The sequence below is a fragment of the Benincasa hispida genome, chromosome 3 (assembly GCF_009727055.1).
Source record: "Benincasa hispida cultivar B227 chromosome 3, ASM972705v1, whole genome shotgun sequence".
NCBI lineage: Eukaryota > Viridiplantae > Streptophyta > Magnoliopsida > Cucurbitales > Cucurbitaceae > Benincasa > Benincasa hispida.
This window is the reverse complement of record NC_052351.1, coordinates 43,988,189-44,007,338: the sequence shown is the minus strand read 5'-3', so window position 1 is coordinate 44,007,338 and position 19,150 is coordinate 43,988,189. Positions and strand designations below refer to the sequence as shown.

At 31.5% G+C, this 19,150-nt stretch overlaps 2 protein-coding genes across 5 annotated transcripts; one reads left to right on the top strand and one right to left on the bottom strand.

Annotated features, from left to right (window-relative positions):
- Positions 1 to 3,513: 3,513 nt before the first annotated feature.
- LOC120073580 (glycine-rich cell wall structural protein 1.8-like) lies at positions 3,514 to 4,088 on the top strand. The gene is made up of 2 exons (XM_039026403.1): positions 3,514 to 3,545; positions 3,779 to 4,088. The coding sequence occupies exons 1-2, from the start codon at positions 3,514 to 3,516 to the stop codon at positions 4,086 to 4,088; spliced, it is 342 nt and encodes a 113-aa protein (XP_038882331.1).
- A 396-nt stretch (positions 4,089 to 4,484) lies between these two features.
- Positions 4,485 to 8,662, bottom strand: LOC120072557 (uracil phosphoribosyltransferase). Of its 4 annotated transcripts, none has more exons than XM_039024945.1 (12): positions 8,426 to 8,662; positions 8,245 to 8,337; positions 7,959 to 8,052; positions 7,450 to 7,508; positions 7,136 to 7,213; positions 6,874 to 6,955; positions 6,645 to 6,693; positions 6,341 to 6,402; positions 5,304 to 5,371; positions 5,015 to 5,070; positions 4,878 to 4,925; positions 4,485 to 4,776 (listed from the first exon to the last, which is right to left on the bottom strand). In XM_039024945.1, the coding sequence occupies exons 1-12, from the start codon at positions 8,564 to 8,566 to the stop codon at positions 4,725 to 4,727; spliced, it is 882 nt and encodes a 293-aa protein (XP_038880873.1). In that variant the 5' UTR covers positions 8,567 to 8,662; the 3' UTR covers positions 4,485 to 4,724. The 4 variants fall into 4 exon arrangements, with proteins under 4 accessions (XP_038880873.1, XP_038880874.1, XP_038880875.1 ...); XM_039024946.1 differs by having other exon boundaries at positions 7,959 to 8,037; positions 8,426 to 8,661; XM_039024947.1 differs by having other exon boundaries at positions 8,245 to 8,323; positions 8,426 to 8,567.
- Between the last annotated feature and the right edge of the window lie 10,488 nt (positions 8,663 to 19,150).

Genomic DNA, 19,150 nt, shown 5'->3' with positions numbered 1-19,150 from the left:
GGATGATAAGATTTTAAAATAAATAAAAAGAAAAAAATTGAAACAATAAGAATAATATGAAATTTGGGGGAAAAAAGAAAAAAATATTTGATGACATCTCAAGATTCAAACCAAATCTTTTCAATTTAGGAAATTGATTTAAAATTAATGGGAAAATGTCTCCAGAGATATTTTTGCATTAAAATAAAGGAATAATTAATTTATCTTATAATTATTGTTGTTTTTCTTTTGCAAAGGTATTAAATTCAAAATGCAGGTAAAAGAATTGAACCATCAATCTCAAGGTTGGTAGTACAAACATAATGATGTCGGTTGAACCATCAATCTCAAGGGAGGTGACGCTAGTCATGGTGAAGATCTATTTTTATCTTAGATTATATAAATTGAAGTTTAAAAAAAGACGGGAAAAAGGAAAGAAAAACTTGTAGATTACCAAAACTATGGATCAGAAGTTGACCCATGAATTAGATTGTTTTTGAATTATTCTTTCTCAAATCAGTCAACCTTAGTTTTGTCAACTAATGATTGGGATATCCATTCTCTCACAATATGGAAAGCCATATATGTTCCCATTATACAAAACCTAACCAGATTATATTAATTGGATAAGATTTAAAATATTATAGGTATACTCAAAATTTCGAGATTTCAATAGGTTCGAAATTTCGATAGGAAAAATTTTCGGTTTTCCTCTTAATTTTTCGAGATTTTAAAATTTCCATCGATATTTCATTTCTTTTTTTAAGTAATCAGCTATTCTAACTCAAAGGAAGTGCAAGAAAATTTCTCTCTTTTTCATACAAAATCTGTATTTCAAGAAAACCACATATTTTCATTCAAATATATTTAATTGAATTCTCACATCATTTAACCTCAAACTTGAATTAATGTGAGTTCTCTAATATTTTTCTCATTTTCTCTCAAATTTTCTCTCTACTAATTCTTTTTTCTTTCTTTTTCTATTTTATTGTATTAGGTTTAATTTTATGATTTTTCTATTCTTATTATGATACGTTAGTTTAATATTATATTTTTTTCATTTTTGTATTCATTCCATTTTATAATAAACAATTTACAATTATTTTATATATAAATATTTCATGTTCTTTACTTTTGTAATTAATTTATAATATTTGATATTATTTTGTAATTATTTCTATTTTTGCTCTTACATCGACATTTACACAAATAGTTTACAATATACATCAAAAAATTGTCTTACATTATAGAGATGATGATTAAAAATGGTCAACTATAGTCTAATTTAATCACAAGTAAAGTTTCGTTAATTAATTATAACAATTTCCATCAATTTTCATAAAGTTCCCGATATTTCCATCAATATTTCCATAAAATCGGGACTTCAGTATTTCGAACCTTGGGTATACTATATTTTAAACATATAATTGTTAATTTTGATAGTGGAATCCACACACTGCATTTAAAAATTCATCCAGTAAATTATTTTATATCTTTTCCAAGTTAAAATGTTCTAAAGAAGAATTATTACACAGTTTCGTTATAATGAAATAATAGGTTGAAACTTAAGAATTTTGAGGTACATGTATGGACTGTCATTTGGCATTTTAAACTCTCTCACTGCAAATATACAAAAAACTAAACCTTGTAATTCCTTTCAATTCCAGTGAAACAAAGTTAATTAAATCAATCAAATAAGACAATCATATCTCTGTCTAAAACCATACCACAAAAAACACTATTTTGAAAAATAATAATAATAATAATAATAAAATATAATTTAATGCACAAACATCGAATTTTCTATCTAATAGGTCTTTGAAAAATTTTAAATTTTTAAAAATTAATTGATCTATTAAATATAAATTTTAATTTTATGTCTAATCGAATTTTTAACTTCCAATTTTGTAATTTTAAAAAAGTTCATAGATAAAATAGATATAAATAAAATTAATGAACTAAACTCTGTAATTTAATAAATAAATAAAAACTAGTTACATATACTATGAATTCTATTCATCTTTTTGTATCCTACTTAATTGTTTTGCAATGTGACGAACTCTTTTTTTTTTTTTTAATGTTTGAAAAGATGGAAAGGCCAGAATGCACCAAATTTCTGCTTAAAAAAACAAAGGTCAAGAATGAAACAGAAGGTCAAAGATTGTGTACAAAGAAAACCAAGATTTTCAAACACTGAAACTGAACTATTTGAGCTTCATTCAACAACTCAGCCATTCCCCACGTCTTCTCTTTTGCCTTATATAACACAAACGGAGCTGCAACCTAAAGCAAGAGAACTTCAATTGGTAGAGATAATGGTTAAAACAGCATACATCGTATCGCCCATTCTTGGGGTTTTTATTATTTCTGTTGTTTTGTCTTTGCTTTGTTTGTTTTGGCGGGGGAAAGTTTCTAAGGAAAAAGGTAAAAGTGGGAGAGAAAGGGGAAGTTATGTTGAAGGTGGAAATAGAATTATTAGCATAGTTGTGGATGATGGGAGAAATACGAGTACAGCAGATAGCCATATGTTTTCCGGCAGTTATGGAGGTTGGGGCTGGGATTGGACTTTTAGTAGTGTAGGAGATACAGGCAACGGTGGAGGCGGCTGTGATGTCGAAGGTGGTGGCGGTGGTGGAGTTGGGTGTTGTGGTGAGAATAGTGAGGTTGGAGATGGAAATGGTGGCCTTACTGGTGGAATAAGTGATACAGAAGGTGGTGGCAGAGATGGCAATGGAGAGAGTTTTCATGAGGCAGGCGGTGGAGTGAATTCTTGCGACGGAGGTGGTGGTGGAGGTGGAGGTGGAGGGGTTTCTGATCATGGAGGTGGTGTGAGTTATCATGTGGATGAAGGATGTTCTAGTTTTGGAGGTGGAGGAGCGAGTTCTCACGATGTCGGAGCACATTATGATCACGGTGGAGGCGGTGGTGGTGGTGGAGGGTTTTCTGATTATGGAGGTGGTGGAGGGGGTTTTGATTTTGGAGGAGGTGGAGGATCATCTTTTTGGTGACCTTCAATTCTAATCATTCTTAATTTGTTTAAGCATAAATGTAATGATCCAATGATTATTGTTAGTTGGGAGTTATTTTAATCAAACATGTTAGTTATTCAAAAATAAATTAATTCTTTTTAAAGTGAGATACATTACTAGATTTATAAATTTTAAACAAACTCGCCATAATAAATTTAGCTCAACGATAATTGATAAACTTCTTTCCTAAAGGTTAAAAGTTCGAACCTTCATCCCATAATTATTTTATTTCAAGTAAAATTTTAAAAAATCAACGAACTCACTTCATCTCTGATTAGTTAGTGGGGATGTAAATGGTTCAGTTTCAATTAGTTTGTGGCCAAAACGACCGAAGAAATCAGACTTCTTGAAGATCAAAACCAACAAAATTATTCATTTTCTTAAGCTATAATAATTATTATAAGCGCCTATATGCCAAATCAGGTTTCTCTCCAAAGCAAAAACTTGGAATGGGTCTAATCTCATCTCATTATGTAAAAACCAAGGAAAACACCCATACTGCCAAATGTTAAGACAGTCAAAGGTTGTGGCCAAAAGGTACAAGTTTTGAAAGGTCAAACCATTTGGCTATGGTTTCCAGTTTAACAAGTCAAATATTTCCTATATTTTTCGTCCCTATAAATTGCAGTTACAACCCACGATTCACATTACGCAATAGATATTCCAAAATTCAGAGACAATATGGTTCAACCAGCATTCATCATCTTACCCATCGTCTCAATTTCCATCTTTATTACCATATGTGTGTTGAATATTATTTGCCTTTGCAGAGTTCATAATGGCAAAATTAAAACTGGCGGACGCGCTTACAATGGGGGCCAAATTGACGTAGTCATTAATGATAGGAACAATGTGAATACAAGCACCTTCACCGGAGATAGAGCTGTTGATGCCGGTGGTGATTGGGGTTTTAACAGCAACAGTGGATGGGGCTATGATACCGGAGGTGGTGGTAATGGCTTTGGTGGCGGAGGCGGAGGCGGATACGACGGCGGAGGCAGTGGTGGCTCTAATGGGGGAGGGGGAGGGGGATGTGATACTGGAGGTGGTGGTGGCGGCGGAGGTTCAACTAGCTATTGACCACACCAAGGAAGCATATGATTTGTAAAGATCATTTTTAGAGAAATTAGATCCTAATTCTTTTTACTTGCAGAAAATTAAGCTTCACTCTGTAATTAATTATAAGTACTTTGAATACGAAACCAAGCTTTCATCGAGTAAGAATAAAAAGGTATAAGAAACTCAAATAAGAACCAACCCCCACCCACATACAAGGGGTTCCAATCTAAAAAAATCCGATGCTAAGCTAATAATTACAAAACACCCTATTAACAGATGCCTATAAAGAACGAACTACGACAAAATCATTTTAAAAACTATAACAAAATCAAGAATATTATAAATAAACAATCATATTGTTGCTTTAGGGGAAAAAAAGACGACTAAAACTAAAATCGATTAGGTCCAGAAATGCAGTTTAAACTTGTTAATTTAACTCATCTTTTATTGTAGGTTAAGATAAAGGCGAAGAATTGAAGTACATATACAATCCAGAGAACACAGCTTTTGCCTAATTCTACTATACTGCCTTCCATTGACGTAACTTTCAAAAATTATCAATCCTTGGACGCAATCTTACAATCGCCAAATAATCAACTTGATCATTACCAAGTAAAAATTAGAGATGCAAATTACTGAAGCTCGATGAAACAAATTTTATGTGCCGAAGCTCCGATCGCCAGCATCTCCAAGTCCAGGAATTATAAACCTGCAAGAATCCAATTAGTCAACCTCAATACCAAGCGCAAAGATTTCTACCTACATTACCTCCCGAGCAACAGATTCAGTCAAGCGGTAATAATGACAAACCCTTTTTCATTAACAGTCTGGTCAATAATTCCGGTGTATACATGTAGCCTAAAAGATCAAAAAACACATCAAAGGATTAGTAGAAGACTTTTGACATAGTGCTAAGACTGGATCAATTAGAATAGGTGATTGATTACCCTGGAAACTTCTCGCTGAGCTTTTGAAGGGCAGGAGGGGCAGCAACAGCAGATATCTGCGATATGACAATCCCTATTAGTATAATTTAGTATACAATAGATTTCAGAACTTCAGATAGTCAAAATGAGCGGATTAAAAGCTGAATATGATTTCGTGACAATATTCCTTAATGACTGCTGCTGCAGTGCAAAACCATGACGTATTGATTTTTGTGCTCACCAGTCACATTTACACAGTTACTTCTTCTCAAAAACATGACAAAAGCAATAGATGCGGTAATTCCAGTACCACTTTAATTTGCTTGTTGCCAATTCCACGTTCCTTCAAGAGATCAAGAGCTGCCACTATTGTGCCACCTGAAATTATAACGATGCCCAGAAAAACATATTAAGGTAAATAAAAGAACCTGTTAATTCACCAGTATATTGCATAAACTTTAACTCTACACAAGTACAAGTGTACAACTTACATGAAGCTATAACCAGTGTTTTAAAAAGCCCTCTCAGGCACGCGCCTAGGCCCAAAGTGCAAGTCTGGCCCCTCGCCTTTAAGGCGAGGCTCACAAAATAAGGCAGCCCTCAGGTGCGCGCCTTTTGTGAAGCCCCAAGGTTCAAAGGCGTGGCCTTGGGGCTTTTTTATTACTTTTAAAAAATAGTAATAATTAAGGTCTTCCTTTGTTAACTAAAAGAATCAAGTTTACTAAGCCTAAATGCAAAATTTCATGTGTTTGGGGTCTTTTTTCCCTATATTTCCACTTCAACTATGCTTTCTCTTTTTAATGTAATATTCTTATATATAGTGTACCTCAAAAAAAAAAAAAAAAAAAAAAAAGCGCTTTTCTGTGCGCCTTGCAAGTAGGCTCCAGAGGACCATTGTGTCTTAGTGCGCCTTGGGCATTTAAAAATATTGGCTACAACATAGTTTCTAGATGAGGTTATTGACAGGTATGAACAGAGTAAAGACTGGAGCAAGGAATACAGGGTCAACAGGAAAAAGATAAAATGTTCAAATGTTCAATTATACAGAGATCAGACTTACTTTCTAATCAATAGAAGCACTTGCATTACCAACCAATACAAAGAAGAAATAACCATGACGTGGCCCAATGGTAAAAAGATGAGCTGTAAATCCGCAATGCTTTCAGAGCTATAAAATTAGACTGCAGTGCAATGACCCATATGGTCCTATGAGCAATACCAATTTTTGGTTGCTCGAGTAGTTATCTCGTGGAATAAGTGGGGTAGACATCAACTAAACTAAGCAACCAAGATAATTCAAAGAATCAAATAGAAAAAAGGAGTTACATTAATTAGTAGAATACTGACCGGTTGCAAGCATGGGATCGACCACAAAGATTCTACAACCTTCAGGAAAATTTTCTGGTAACCTGTCAAAACAATATACATGAATTATGAATAGTTAAATATGGACTCTTGTGCAAGACATTATATTCTCGATCAAAAAGTCAACGGTTTGAATTTCAATCCCACATGTTAAATTCAAAAAAAGTGTCCAGTATGGTATTCATCTAGAGCTTTATTAGTGAAACAAGGAAAAGTTGACACTGGTTTACCTTAGGGCTATAGAACAAGGAACAAAGTAGTATTTTCAAGGACTTGGAAATCTTACTTGTTAAGATATACAGTTGGTTGAAGAGTCTCCTCGTCCCTGCTTATTCCTTTAATTTGAAAGAAAACATGAAATTAGAAAGGTATGAATATTGGGTTCATACCAAGGTCACTAAATAAATTGATACAAAAAATATATAAGATAACTAAACACAATTACAACCCGTAAGTCTTTACATGAATATCTTTTCTGTTCAGAACATTACTCTGCATTATCTTACTTCCCTTACCAAGATGGTACAATTTTGTTGCAGGCAGCACAGATGATGCGTATTCTGCAAGAGCTAGACCAGCTCTGAGGATAGGAATTATCTGAAAAGGCAATAGTAATATGAACAATTCTAGGATATTATGCAAGAAATTCAACCGAAATAAAATAGCAAAACCGTATTGCTACCCTTTTCTTTCCTCTCAGTGTCGGTGGGTGGTCGTAAAAAAGTGGAAGTACATTAAAATAGGCCAGAAGGAGAGTAGGAAAAAGAAAATTCTTACAGCCACAGGCTCTCTCGGATCGACAAACTCAACTGAAGCAACACCCATGGGTGACTGTATCTCTCCCGTTACAGTAGGCTGATATGAATAGAACCACAACTATGTAAGTGAATTACAAATATAAACTAAAACTGACATATTTATTCAATAAGAGTTGAAGATTTGTGCCTCTTCCATCAGAATAGATTTCTTATACAAAAAACAAAACTAATAAACAATTATAAGTCAGTTATTTGTATTTATCTAAGCAATTAACCGTTTCACTTTACTTAGGAAAGCTTGAATTTAGTACTAAAAGTGGTATAAGAACTAACCAACCAATCCCTTGAAGCTTCATAAATAAGTAGCCTCCCAAGCTCTGCCATTGCATTTTCTGCAATCAAGAAAGCATAAATCTCCTCCATAATTCTTGATGCCGTAGGCAAAAGGAGAAAGTTCTATGGAGAAAACTGCCCTGCCCTACTACTAAGTGCATGTTTAGGAGGTGTTTTTCAAATGGTTAAAATCAGTTTGTCACATTTGAAATCAATCCGAAATACACTTTTAATCACTCAAATCAATTCAATTCTAAACATATTTTTCATACTATTAAAGTTGATTTAAATTATTAAAAACATTTTTAATTTTGGTCATTTCAGAATCAATCCCAAGCATACCATGAGGCTGCATATAACAACAGCAGAACTTATTTAATATCTTCTTAGTTGAATTCCTTAAACACAAACAGTAAGAAGAATGATCCAACCTGCGTGGCATATTGGCTATAAAAATACACAAAACAGTACGATATGAAGACATCTACAAGAACTGCATCATTACTCACTAAAAATGGGGCAAGGAGTTTGTTCATTCCTCAAAACGGAAACCCAGTGCTTGATCAATGGATGAGGCGGAACATACACCTGTAAATCCATCGACTACACTAAATTAATTAGAAAAAAAAAAAAAAAATGTAAATCGTTCCAAAAGATCCAAATCAGCAGTCGAGAACTATAGGTTCACCAAATTCTAATCAGAAGTTGCGAATTTTCTTACAATTTATAATAATCAATCCCATATTGAGCGAAACACAAAAATACAAAATAAGGTAACAGAAAGGAAGTACTAACGAGCATTCTATCCTCTGAAACAGGCTTCGCCTCCTTCGCCATGGGAGGGTTCATGGCAACAATACTTCGGTGGCGGATTCTGGAAGAGGATAACTAATGGTAAAACAAACATTGGAGAGAAATGAGAAAGTTTCGGGAAGACCAAAAAAGGGAAGAGAAAGAGAGAGGAAAGAGAGGTTACCTTACTGGAATTGAGACGAGAAAATGGAAATGGAGGAAGTAACTGAGGAAGAGGATTAGGGTTTTGGAGGGAAGAAGTAGGACCAAGGCGCGGCGTTCCGGGAGAACACCGGTGAGGAAGATTTATGCGGCACGAAGCCATTGGTGGAAGTAATGATAATGAATAATGATTATTCGATTCCGCGCGATCTTAGGGGAGATGCATACTGAGATTCTGCGCTACATTTCAAATAAAAAATATAATAGAGAATTTTATTTCTGTTCTAATAGCAATGACTCATGGGCTTCACCCTCCTCGTTTCCGTTGGCCCGTAATTGAATCTAAGACCCAATTATTCACCACCAACAATTTAACAAATTTCTAAATTTGACCCCAATAAATAAATTTCTAAAATACTTGTACGGATGATCAAAATAATGGGTCCAAAATGCAAAATGACCTCTTTTAAAAAAAAAAATCAAATGACCCTCTCACCATATGAAATTATGGGAATTGCCCTCCCAAGATATTCGTCTCGCGTTTTACTCACTCTCGCTCTTGCTCTTCTTTCGTGATGTAATTGTTTGTCAGTGTACGAATGATTTGACAATTTTTACGAATTCATCTGTCTAAAGCCTCAAATTGTTAATACCTTAAACATACAATGGTGAATTCTTTAAAATCTAAACTTCATTTCAACTGTGATTACTTTCTTCAACGGGATTCATTTCAACACTGTTTTGTTGAACGGAGTTTTATTGAACGAGTTTTTCCAGAACAGGGTTTTTTCAGCAATGGAACAATTTTTTTTCAGAACGTAGTTTCATTGTTTAGATGTTTGTGCGGAGCTGTGTGATTTCTCAAAAAAGGTATGTAAATAGCATAATGAAAGGGGATTGGAGTTGTGTGAGAGCGAAATCAAAGGTAGAGAGTGAAATGGGAGAGTGAGAGCGAGAGATCATTACCAAGGGTTTAAGATATTGAGAGAAAGAGCGAGAGCAAAAGAAAGCAAGAGAGAGCGAGAGCGAGAGCGAGAGTGAGATAGTGTGACAGCGAAAGAGCGACAACAGAATTGAAATTGTGTGTATTAAACTGATATTCGTCTTAATGAAAAATATTCTCTTGTTTTGTAGGATGATAGAGAAATGTCAACTCATTCGATACGTAGGTGATTGAGATGAGAACCAAAGTTTGTATATTGGATGCGAGCTAATAAGAATCATTGTGTCTATTATTACATTGAAGTATGAAAAACTTAAAGCTCACATTTACAAGGTTACAAATGTAAGTTCTTCAAAGTTTGATGTTATCATAAGAGTTAATATTGACATGAAACCCTTTACATACGGGACGATTGTGATGTTTGCTTCCTTATTTTCTAAGAAGATCTTTCTAGAGTTCAACTATTTATAACGCTAAAATCAAACCATGACGAAAATGTGAATATGAGTTATGATAATACAGGTGTAGATAGACAATACCAGGAATCATATGAGTTTAATCGAGAAGAGGATCATATGAGTTTATCGACCCCAATCCCAACACCACCATGAATATTTTTGTTATTATTTTTTAATATATATATTTATTTATATCTATGTGGTGTCGTATTGTCTGTCTACACCTGTATTATCATAACTCATATTCACATTTTCGTCATGGTTTGATTTAGCGTTATATATTGTTTTTATTATTCTTTTTTACTTTTTTAAAATTTAATTTCCTAGTATAATTAACTTTAACTTTTTATTAAATTTAAAATATAGAAATAATAAAATATTTTTATTATTAATTTAAATAAATAAAACAATAATAATACTAATTTGCTACTTAAAATATTTACAACTTCAATATAAATACCAACGTTTAATTGATTTTAAATAAAAATAATTAAAAATATAAAATAAAAGGCGGAGAATTTTTTCCTGGGAGGATTGATCTCCGAACCGAGATTCCCCGACCACAACCCTGACTCTCCAAAAAGGGGGAATGAGGTGGGGACGGAGATTACAAATCCCTATGAAGATGGGGATGGGGAATGCATCCTCGACCCCATTCCACTGTCAACCGTAACTATATATCCCTAAATGATCACCCTTATCTTTTTTATAACAAATGAAAATTGGAAACAACTAACAGATAAAAAAAAAATATCGTTAAAACAAAACCAGAGATTTCAAGAGGTCAATTTTCTAACCAAATGTGATCCACATGAACGGCTGAAATCCAATTGGACCAGTGAATGAGTTGCTCTTTTTCCAAAACAATGAGAGAAAAAAAAAAGTATACGAAAAGGAGCCGAGCAAACCAATCTTAAAAGAAAAGACTAAACAACGTAGTTCATAAATGTCTTCCTTATAGATTATAGAGGATGAACCCGCAATGAATCATTTTCACAATCAAAGATCAAAAACTTCATTTAGAAGAACTTCATCAAAGATTAAACGAATTAAAACTAGTGAAAACTTTTTCTCTAAGTGTGGGCCTAATTAAATCAATTAATAAACAATTAAACAAATTAGTAAACTTTTACTAGGAATTAATTTAAAGAACTATAGAAATTAATTTCATGCAAATAAAATGTATTAGCAAATTAATTAGAAAATAAAATAGAAGAGAGATAGAGAAATTGACACGGGTAATTTTACAGTGGTTTGGCACAACCGGTCTACATCCACTTCCCAAACTCCTCATGGATACTCTATTGGAAGTCTTTTAACTCTTTCCATGGCTTAGAGTCGAATCACTACAATGTTCTTTTCTAGGCGCAAAAACAAATCCAATCCTTTCCACAATTGATGATCAAATTGTTACGACAACTCTTTTTTCGGGATCAAGAATCAACCCTTACAAAAATTTAAAAAAAATAAATAGCACACATGACAAACTCTCTAAAAGAGAGTATTTATAAATTTAGCATTCAATGATCAATCCTCACCACATAAAATATCTCTCTCAAGAAGAAGATGAAAAAAAGAAAATTGAAGCTTAGAGAGCAAGCAACAACGGTGGCTTAATGACTTATGGAGCATTGTAAAAAGATGTGAAATCCTTGCTTTAATTTTGGAGAAGATGGAGAGTTTAAAAAGAGATGGGGTAGGTGAAATCAAATTCAATTTAAGCCGGTAAAAGAAAATTGAATGATGGAGATTTAAACTCAACTAGCTATTAGATACAAGCAAAGAATAATATTAAATTCTTTTTTCTCTTTAAATTCTTTTTCTTTCTTAAAAATATCAACAAAACCCACTCCAAAACTAGTCTTTAGACACAAACATAAAATAATATTAAATTCATCTTCTTTTTAAAACCAATTCAATAATCAAAAGTTCACCATGAGTCACTTCTCTAGCTTTAAGTGGCTCCTTCCAATTGGTCCACTTTGATGAAAAAATTTGTCACGTCATATCTTCTTCATTTGAACTCCAATTTGAGCGATTCAAATTGTGTTGGAACCGCTATGTAATAGATACTTCAAAACACTCAAAATTGTTAATGAATAAAAACAAGTTTGTTATCATCAAAATATTAATTAATTAAAATTAATTAATTTAAGATTAAGGGCCTAAAAGCCAACAATCTTCCATTTTTTATGGTGATAAACTACTTAAGAAAAATGAAATTTAAAGTGATGTGTGATATAAAATATGAACTTGAAACACAATCAACACACAAACAAATTCAATTCACTTGAAAACAATAATTATTTCAATAATAACATATTTTCATTTTTCTTATTATCTCTCTTTTTTTAAATCAATCAAAAAAAGGACAATTAAGAAAAATAAACAAAGACATATGAAAGCTTCCTCAAAAAACACAAACACATTCATTGTATTTTTTTTCCCTATTGATATGTCTTCTAAAAAAAATATCACAAACGACATTTTAAATTCAAGAGACTTAAAAAAATAACAAAGCTCAAGCTAATTCTATTTAAATCCAATTTCACAAATTTCTCCCCGTTTTGAAATCAATTGAACACCCCCTCTTAATAAAGGACAAAAAGAAATTTAGCACAACATTCAAATTGAGGACAGAAGTATCAAATAAGATATCATAACATATTTTTAATTCTCTAAATAATTACTTTCCCTAAAAGGATAAACAATATGCATAAAAGGGACACACAACAATAAAATAGTATAGAGAATCAATATAACCAAATATATCAAATTTACATATAAATTAAGAGAAAAGCTCCCCTAAAAATATCCATTCTCCTTCTAAAAGAAATTAATAAATTCTAAGGAGATAAAATCATTCAAGTAATTCATGCAAGTGATTTATCAAAATACCAAAAAATATAAAATAAATACCAATTGTTGAAAATCAAATAATGATACCAAATAAAAGCAAAGTCACATTAGCAAATCAATATTATCAAACAAGTGTAAGTATGGTAGCATAACAAATATATTTATATTAATTTTGAACAAAATGCTAACGGGGATCAAGAAAATAAATCAATTCAAATACTCCCCTTTTGAAAAGGAATTCAACAACCCTTCCAAACAACATACTCAAAATTAATTTTCATAGAGATAATAAGAGAATATTTATCTCAAATAAATGCTACCAAATATGCAATTTTCTTTGTTGGATTCAAGCAAATTTTTTAGTTGCTTCAGTTTGAATTAATTTCTCATTTGAAATCTAAGCAACAATTTCTTTTTGAATCACACCTACAAACAAAGCTCAATCAAAGGATTTTGATACTCATTTCTTGGGTCCTTCATTGTTAGTAAGCAAGGATTTCGGAACCCATTTTAAATTATTTCCAAAATTACTAGCATTTACTTTTGACAAATAACAAATATTGAATTTATGACCAATTTTACTACATGAATAGTAAGTAAAATTAAGTAAAAATTTCTTTTTAACTAATTGATTTTTCACAATCTTTTTCTCAAAAATATTCTTTTTAGGAGTATTTTTCAATTTGAAACAATTTAGTCTAATATGACCTTTAACTCCACAATAATGATATGTAGGCACAAATTTTGGTTTTTCATGAACATTTCTAGTATTTACAAGTCGAGACACAAATTTAGAACTACGCATACATTTAGATTTTTCATGAATATATTTAGGTACAAATTTCACATTACGAGCACATTTTGGTTTAGCATGATTTTGTTTATGCACAAAATTTGAATTTCCATTGATTTGTCTAATATTTTAATGCTTTGGCACAAATTAGACTCAACAAAATTAAGTACATTAGATAAAACATCTTTAGACATAATAGGGATGGCTTTAACTAAAGTAGTCTTGGAAGTAGATGATGAATTTTCATTCATATACTCTTATCCCTTTTAGTCGTTAAAAGGTATACCTAAATCAATAATTTTATCCAATTTTTATGTACCTATAGACAATTTCTTTATAAACTCTTTTGCAACTTCAAGCTCTTTATTAGCAAACAACTCTTTCTCTTTAAGCATATGCAAAAAATTATTTTTCGTATCAATATCACATTCAAGAAATTTAATCTTGTGAACAAGAGAAAATTTGTCTTTCTTCTAAAGAAGTATTGCTAGTTTCCAAATCAATAATTTTATTTTTCAAACTAGCAATTTCATCATTTAATTCCAAAGAGAAAGATTCCAATTTCTCATTTTTATTTCTCAAATCATTCAATTCAATTTTCAATTCACATGACAAAGATTTGAGCTCATCATTCTTTTTTTCAAGAAAAGTAATTTTATCATTCAAGTCAATTTTCTCATCACAACAAGAATTATGCAACAATGTGTTACTAGCTCTAGTCTTTAAACAAGAATTTTCATTTATCAAAGATTTATTCTCAATAGATAATGCCTTGAACTTCTTTGAGAATTCCAAATGTTTAGCGCTAATTTTTTCTAAATCAAGTTGAATGTATTCAAAAGCATCATAGAACTCATCCAGAAATGGATTTATGAATTACCTCATTTTCATCGCTCTTATCTCTAGAATCATTATCCGAATGAGCCATCAAACATGAAGAGAATTGAACACCTTTTCCCTTTTTCTCTTTATGAAATCTTTCTTGATTTTAAGAATTATAATTCTGCTTCACATCAAATAAATCATAGTAGTACAAGGAGAATTTTCTACACTATACATATTATCAAGAAAATTTCAAATGTCATATGCATAATCAAAATGTAAAAGTGTATCACATATTTTTCTATCTAATGTACAATATATGATATTTATAGCTTTGACATTAAAAGTAAGCAACTCATTATTCAATTGCAATTTTGACAAATCATACTCACAAACATATACAATGTTAAAATTCATAGCAAGTATAAAAGTTTTCAAGTGTTCTATTTGTTTTGGGTAAATATTTACTTAGGTATATTCTGACTAATAAATACAACCTAAGTCTAAGTGTTTATCTAAGTATAACATTTATATTTAGATTTAACCAACGATGTCTAAGTGATAAACCAATTTATTACCTCACATCGTTCACGCATGCTCATAAAATCAGGTTAACAACACTCAAGAACCGGCTAAAATCTCCAGGTAACAGGTGTGTTTCGTAAACCGTCAACTTAAGTACTTCCAACTTTAAACAAGATTTAGCCCGGGTGAGTTTGTAACCAAAGTTTTACAAGATAACGACCTATTTTAACTATTTAAAACAAGTTGTCATCTGTTAACCCTAGGTGAGCATGCATGTTATCTTTGTTATAAATTTTTAAAAGTCTAATTGATTTTATAACTTGTATAACTTAGACATTCATTGACAACATACATCATGCATTTCATATTTTAATATAACAAATTATATTAAAACCAAATTATATTATAACATTTATAACATGCAACATACATTTCATATATTAATATAACAACTTATATTAATACTCATGAAATTCTAAGCATGCAAACCATATTATAACACTTATAACATACTTTTTAATGCATGCAATATGTTATCCTATGATGGGGTTTTAAATCTACATGACATACATTATGTACAATCAAGATTAATATAATTAATACATACATTTATAATGCATAATGCTTAATTAATAAAACACACTAAAGTTGTCCAATTTTGGCATCTTTGACAAACAAACAACTAAATTATTACAATAATAATTCAGAAACAGCTACGAACCACTCTCGAACACTTCGAACCGGCCTGAACCAGCTTAAAAAAAATCTTGAACTAGACCTTCAAAGCTTGAAAATCGAGCTAAATCGACTGAAAAAACTGAACTGGTCCAAACCGTTTTGCACAGTCCAAAAATGGAATTCATCCTTCCCCGAAGCCCTAAAGTCTCATGTCTTGTAGTTTGTAAATACAGTTTTATACGAACTCTTGTGATGTATAATATATGATATTTACTTCACTACTTATCTTGTGAACAGGTCAGAAATATGGCCCATGTATAAGCTAGTATCTACCTTTTGTGAACAAGTATAATTGCTTTTGTTTAAAAGGATTTTGTTCTTTATTAAATGATTCCAAATAGTTCTCTAAACTTCTCAAGTCAATTAATAGATTTCAAACTTGTAAAATAACTGTTTTTGTTTAAAAAGAATTTTTTTCTTCATCAAATGATTCCAAATAGCTATCTAAACTTTCCAAAACTACTAATAGAAACTGAACTTATAAAATAGTTGCTTTTGTTTAAAAGGAATTTTGGAAGGAAAGATCTAAAACTAAAACCTAGACCATAATTCATGATTATAAAAAATATGTCTATTTAATAAAAATTCAATCAAAATTTTATTCAAACAAACCATTTGTAGAATTATAGTATAAAAAAGTTCCAAAACAAATAAGTAGATGATTTGAACGGATTCTTTTATATCAACTTTTAGAGTTAGAAAAACTATGCCAGATACCCCTAACATCCTATATCAACTCTGCACCTCAAGTACATGTATATGAAATCAGACAAAACGACTCTACACCTCAAACACAGACATATGAACTCAGACAAAACAACTATGCACCCCAATCACAGACATATGAACTTTAGGCATCCTATATCAACTCTACACCCCAAACAACCCCTTAATTTCAAGTATGTTGCTTCTTTTCTTGATAATTCTTCCATTTATTTTTCCAAAGGGATATCAACATAAAGTTTTTTCTTCCATTTATTTTCTCAAAGGGATATCAACATGACGTTTTGCAACTTCAAGAAATCATTATACTCCTACATACTCAATTGATAACTTGTTCCTAATCTTAATCCACTCTTTATCCATTCTTAATAATATATGTGATAAGTTGAACCTGTATGATTTAGACAATTAGTTATATTAGAACACATTGTTTCAATTTCTAACTTTTAATTTAATTTAATTTCTTTCTTGTTCATGTTTCTTTTTCAGGTGAATTTCTCCATTCATCCTTCAAAATAAAGTTTTCCTTTGGATTGACAATCTCTTGTAATCCAATCAAGCACTCTATCGAAAGACACTATCTCCGAACGCCTTAATTTTAGATTATCAAATCGACAATAGTAATAACATCAAACAAACAAAACTTGAAAACAGAGAAAACGTAATTCAACATATACTTGAGTTATATTTAGGTTATATTTAGGTAATTAAGTTATGTATCTGAAAAAATAAACAAAATATACATGAATATGAAATTATATCAATTATTTAGTTCATGAAAGTGTCTAAGAGTTCTTGTCATTGTCATGGTGAAAGTGTTATAAATAGTTTGGATGGACAAGTTAAGTTTTTTCTAAGGCAATCAAACGGTAAATTAGAGTATTTTTCTTGGATATTCTTTTGCAATGATTAGAAAGCCTTTTTTGCCGTACTTTCTCCATTGATACCCATCTTCTAGATGATCAACTTCACTCTCTGTCATGAATGGCTTCCTTCTCTTCCTTCTCCTTCCTTTTTTTCACTTTCAATCTTTTTATATTTTCATTCCAACACAACCAACTCATTAATTTTAATGATTCCCACTTTAACTTAATTCAATTTTACCATTAATTCAATCACAAAATTATAACTCAAAAACAAAAGTATAGGGTTCAACACAATTATTTAACATTAACCCAATTCTTAAATGGTTAAGACATTATACTCTCAATTTCAAATCTCAAAGGTTTGTGGTAGAACTCAAACATTACATAGCACAAAATAAAATTATTGAAAAAGAAAAAGTCATAAATGCAAAGACAAAGACAAAGGGTTAGGTGGATGACTTGAACAAGTTTCCCTTTTTCTTATTAATAAAATAAAGTTTTATATATTTAAAATTAAAAAAAAAAACCCATTTCCAGGACAGATCTGATGAAAACAATAATGGAGAAAATGAAAAAAAAAAAAAAAATGCTTTGTACTTGATGGCAACTGGACGACGGGTGGGTTTTAAACGAATGAAGAAACTGTGGGCAATGTTCGGACGGCGACTGGAAGAAGAAGGGGGAAAAACTAAATGTTTAGCGAAAAATGAAAAAGAAACAAAAAAAATGGAGAAAACAGGAAAAAAACGCTTCGTACCTGGTGCTAGACGGACGAATGGTGAGAATCCTCACACCGGACGACATGTGGGTTTTAAACGAACGAAGAAAATGTGGGCGATATTCGGACGACGACTGGAAGAAGAAAGTATGAAGAGAAGAAAAAATGGAAGAAAGAAAAAGGAAGAAACTGTGGGCAGCGGGTAGGTTTTAAATGAACATTTCCCGACGATTTATATTTCACCATATTTATATTTCATCACTTTTCATATTTATATTTCACCATCTCCGACGATTTTGTAAACGTCAGGCTAAATAAGGTTGTTCCGACGACATTCCTCCAATTATCCGGATAAGATAAAATGTAATTTGTGATTTTTTTAAAAAAATTAAGTCACTCCCGACGTTCCAATAACAGTCAAGATAACTCAACATTATCCCGATAGTATGTAAAAAAACCGTCAGGATAAGTTAAATTTTTTTTTTATCACTTTTTATATTTATATTTCACCACCTCTCGACGGTCCTGAATATCTTTTAATGTTGGTGCTTTTGTTCCAATTTTAGGTACATTTATCATTTATCATCATGAAAGGTGAAGCTATTACTTCTTGATCATTATTATTTTGAAATTTAATTTCTTCTAAGGGGGATCTGGAGAAGCTATGCATCTTTTAGGATTTGGGATGTGGAGAAGCTATGCATCTTTTAGGATTGTGTTTGCAATTTTTTTTTTTAAATTAAGTCACTCCCCACGATCAAATAACCAGCGGGATAACTCAACATTATCCAGGCGGTTGTTTACATGCCGTCAGGATAAGTTTAAATTTTTTTATCACTTTTTTATTCATGTAGTTTATGTCGATGGTGAAAGAAAAAGGCGTCGAGATAGGCGATTTATCCAATGCTAGTGAATTTTTCGTCGGGATATTTTTTTCTTCCGACACCACTAATTACCGTTAGGGAAAATGAGCTCTCCTGACGTTTTTTCTTTCGTCGAAAAAAACCAAAATTCTTGTAGTGACAAATGTCATACCTTAACAAAAGGTCTCTATCAGGTTACATTTTTAGTTTGTATGGTAATATGGTAAGTTGAAAAATTACTCTACAAGCAGTTGTTGTGTTGTGTGGTTGAAGTGTGTTGTTGGTGAGTTGTTGTCGCAGGAATTTATTCTTATTCATCCGAGGTGATAGCCAGAATGTTATTCATCTTGCCAAGAATCCATCTCATCGTGAATAGTCTAAGCATATTGATGTTAAATTTCATTCTTTTTCGAGAAGTTATTGTTCAGAAAGATGTTGA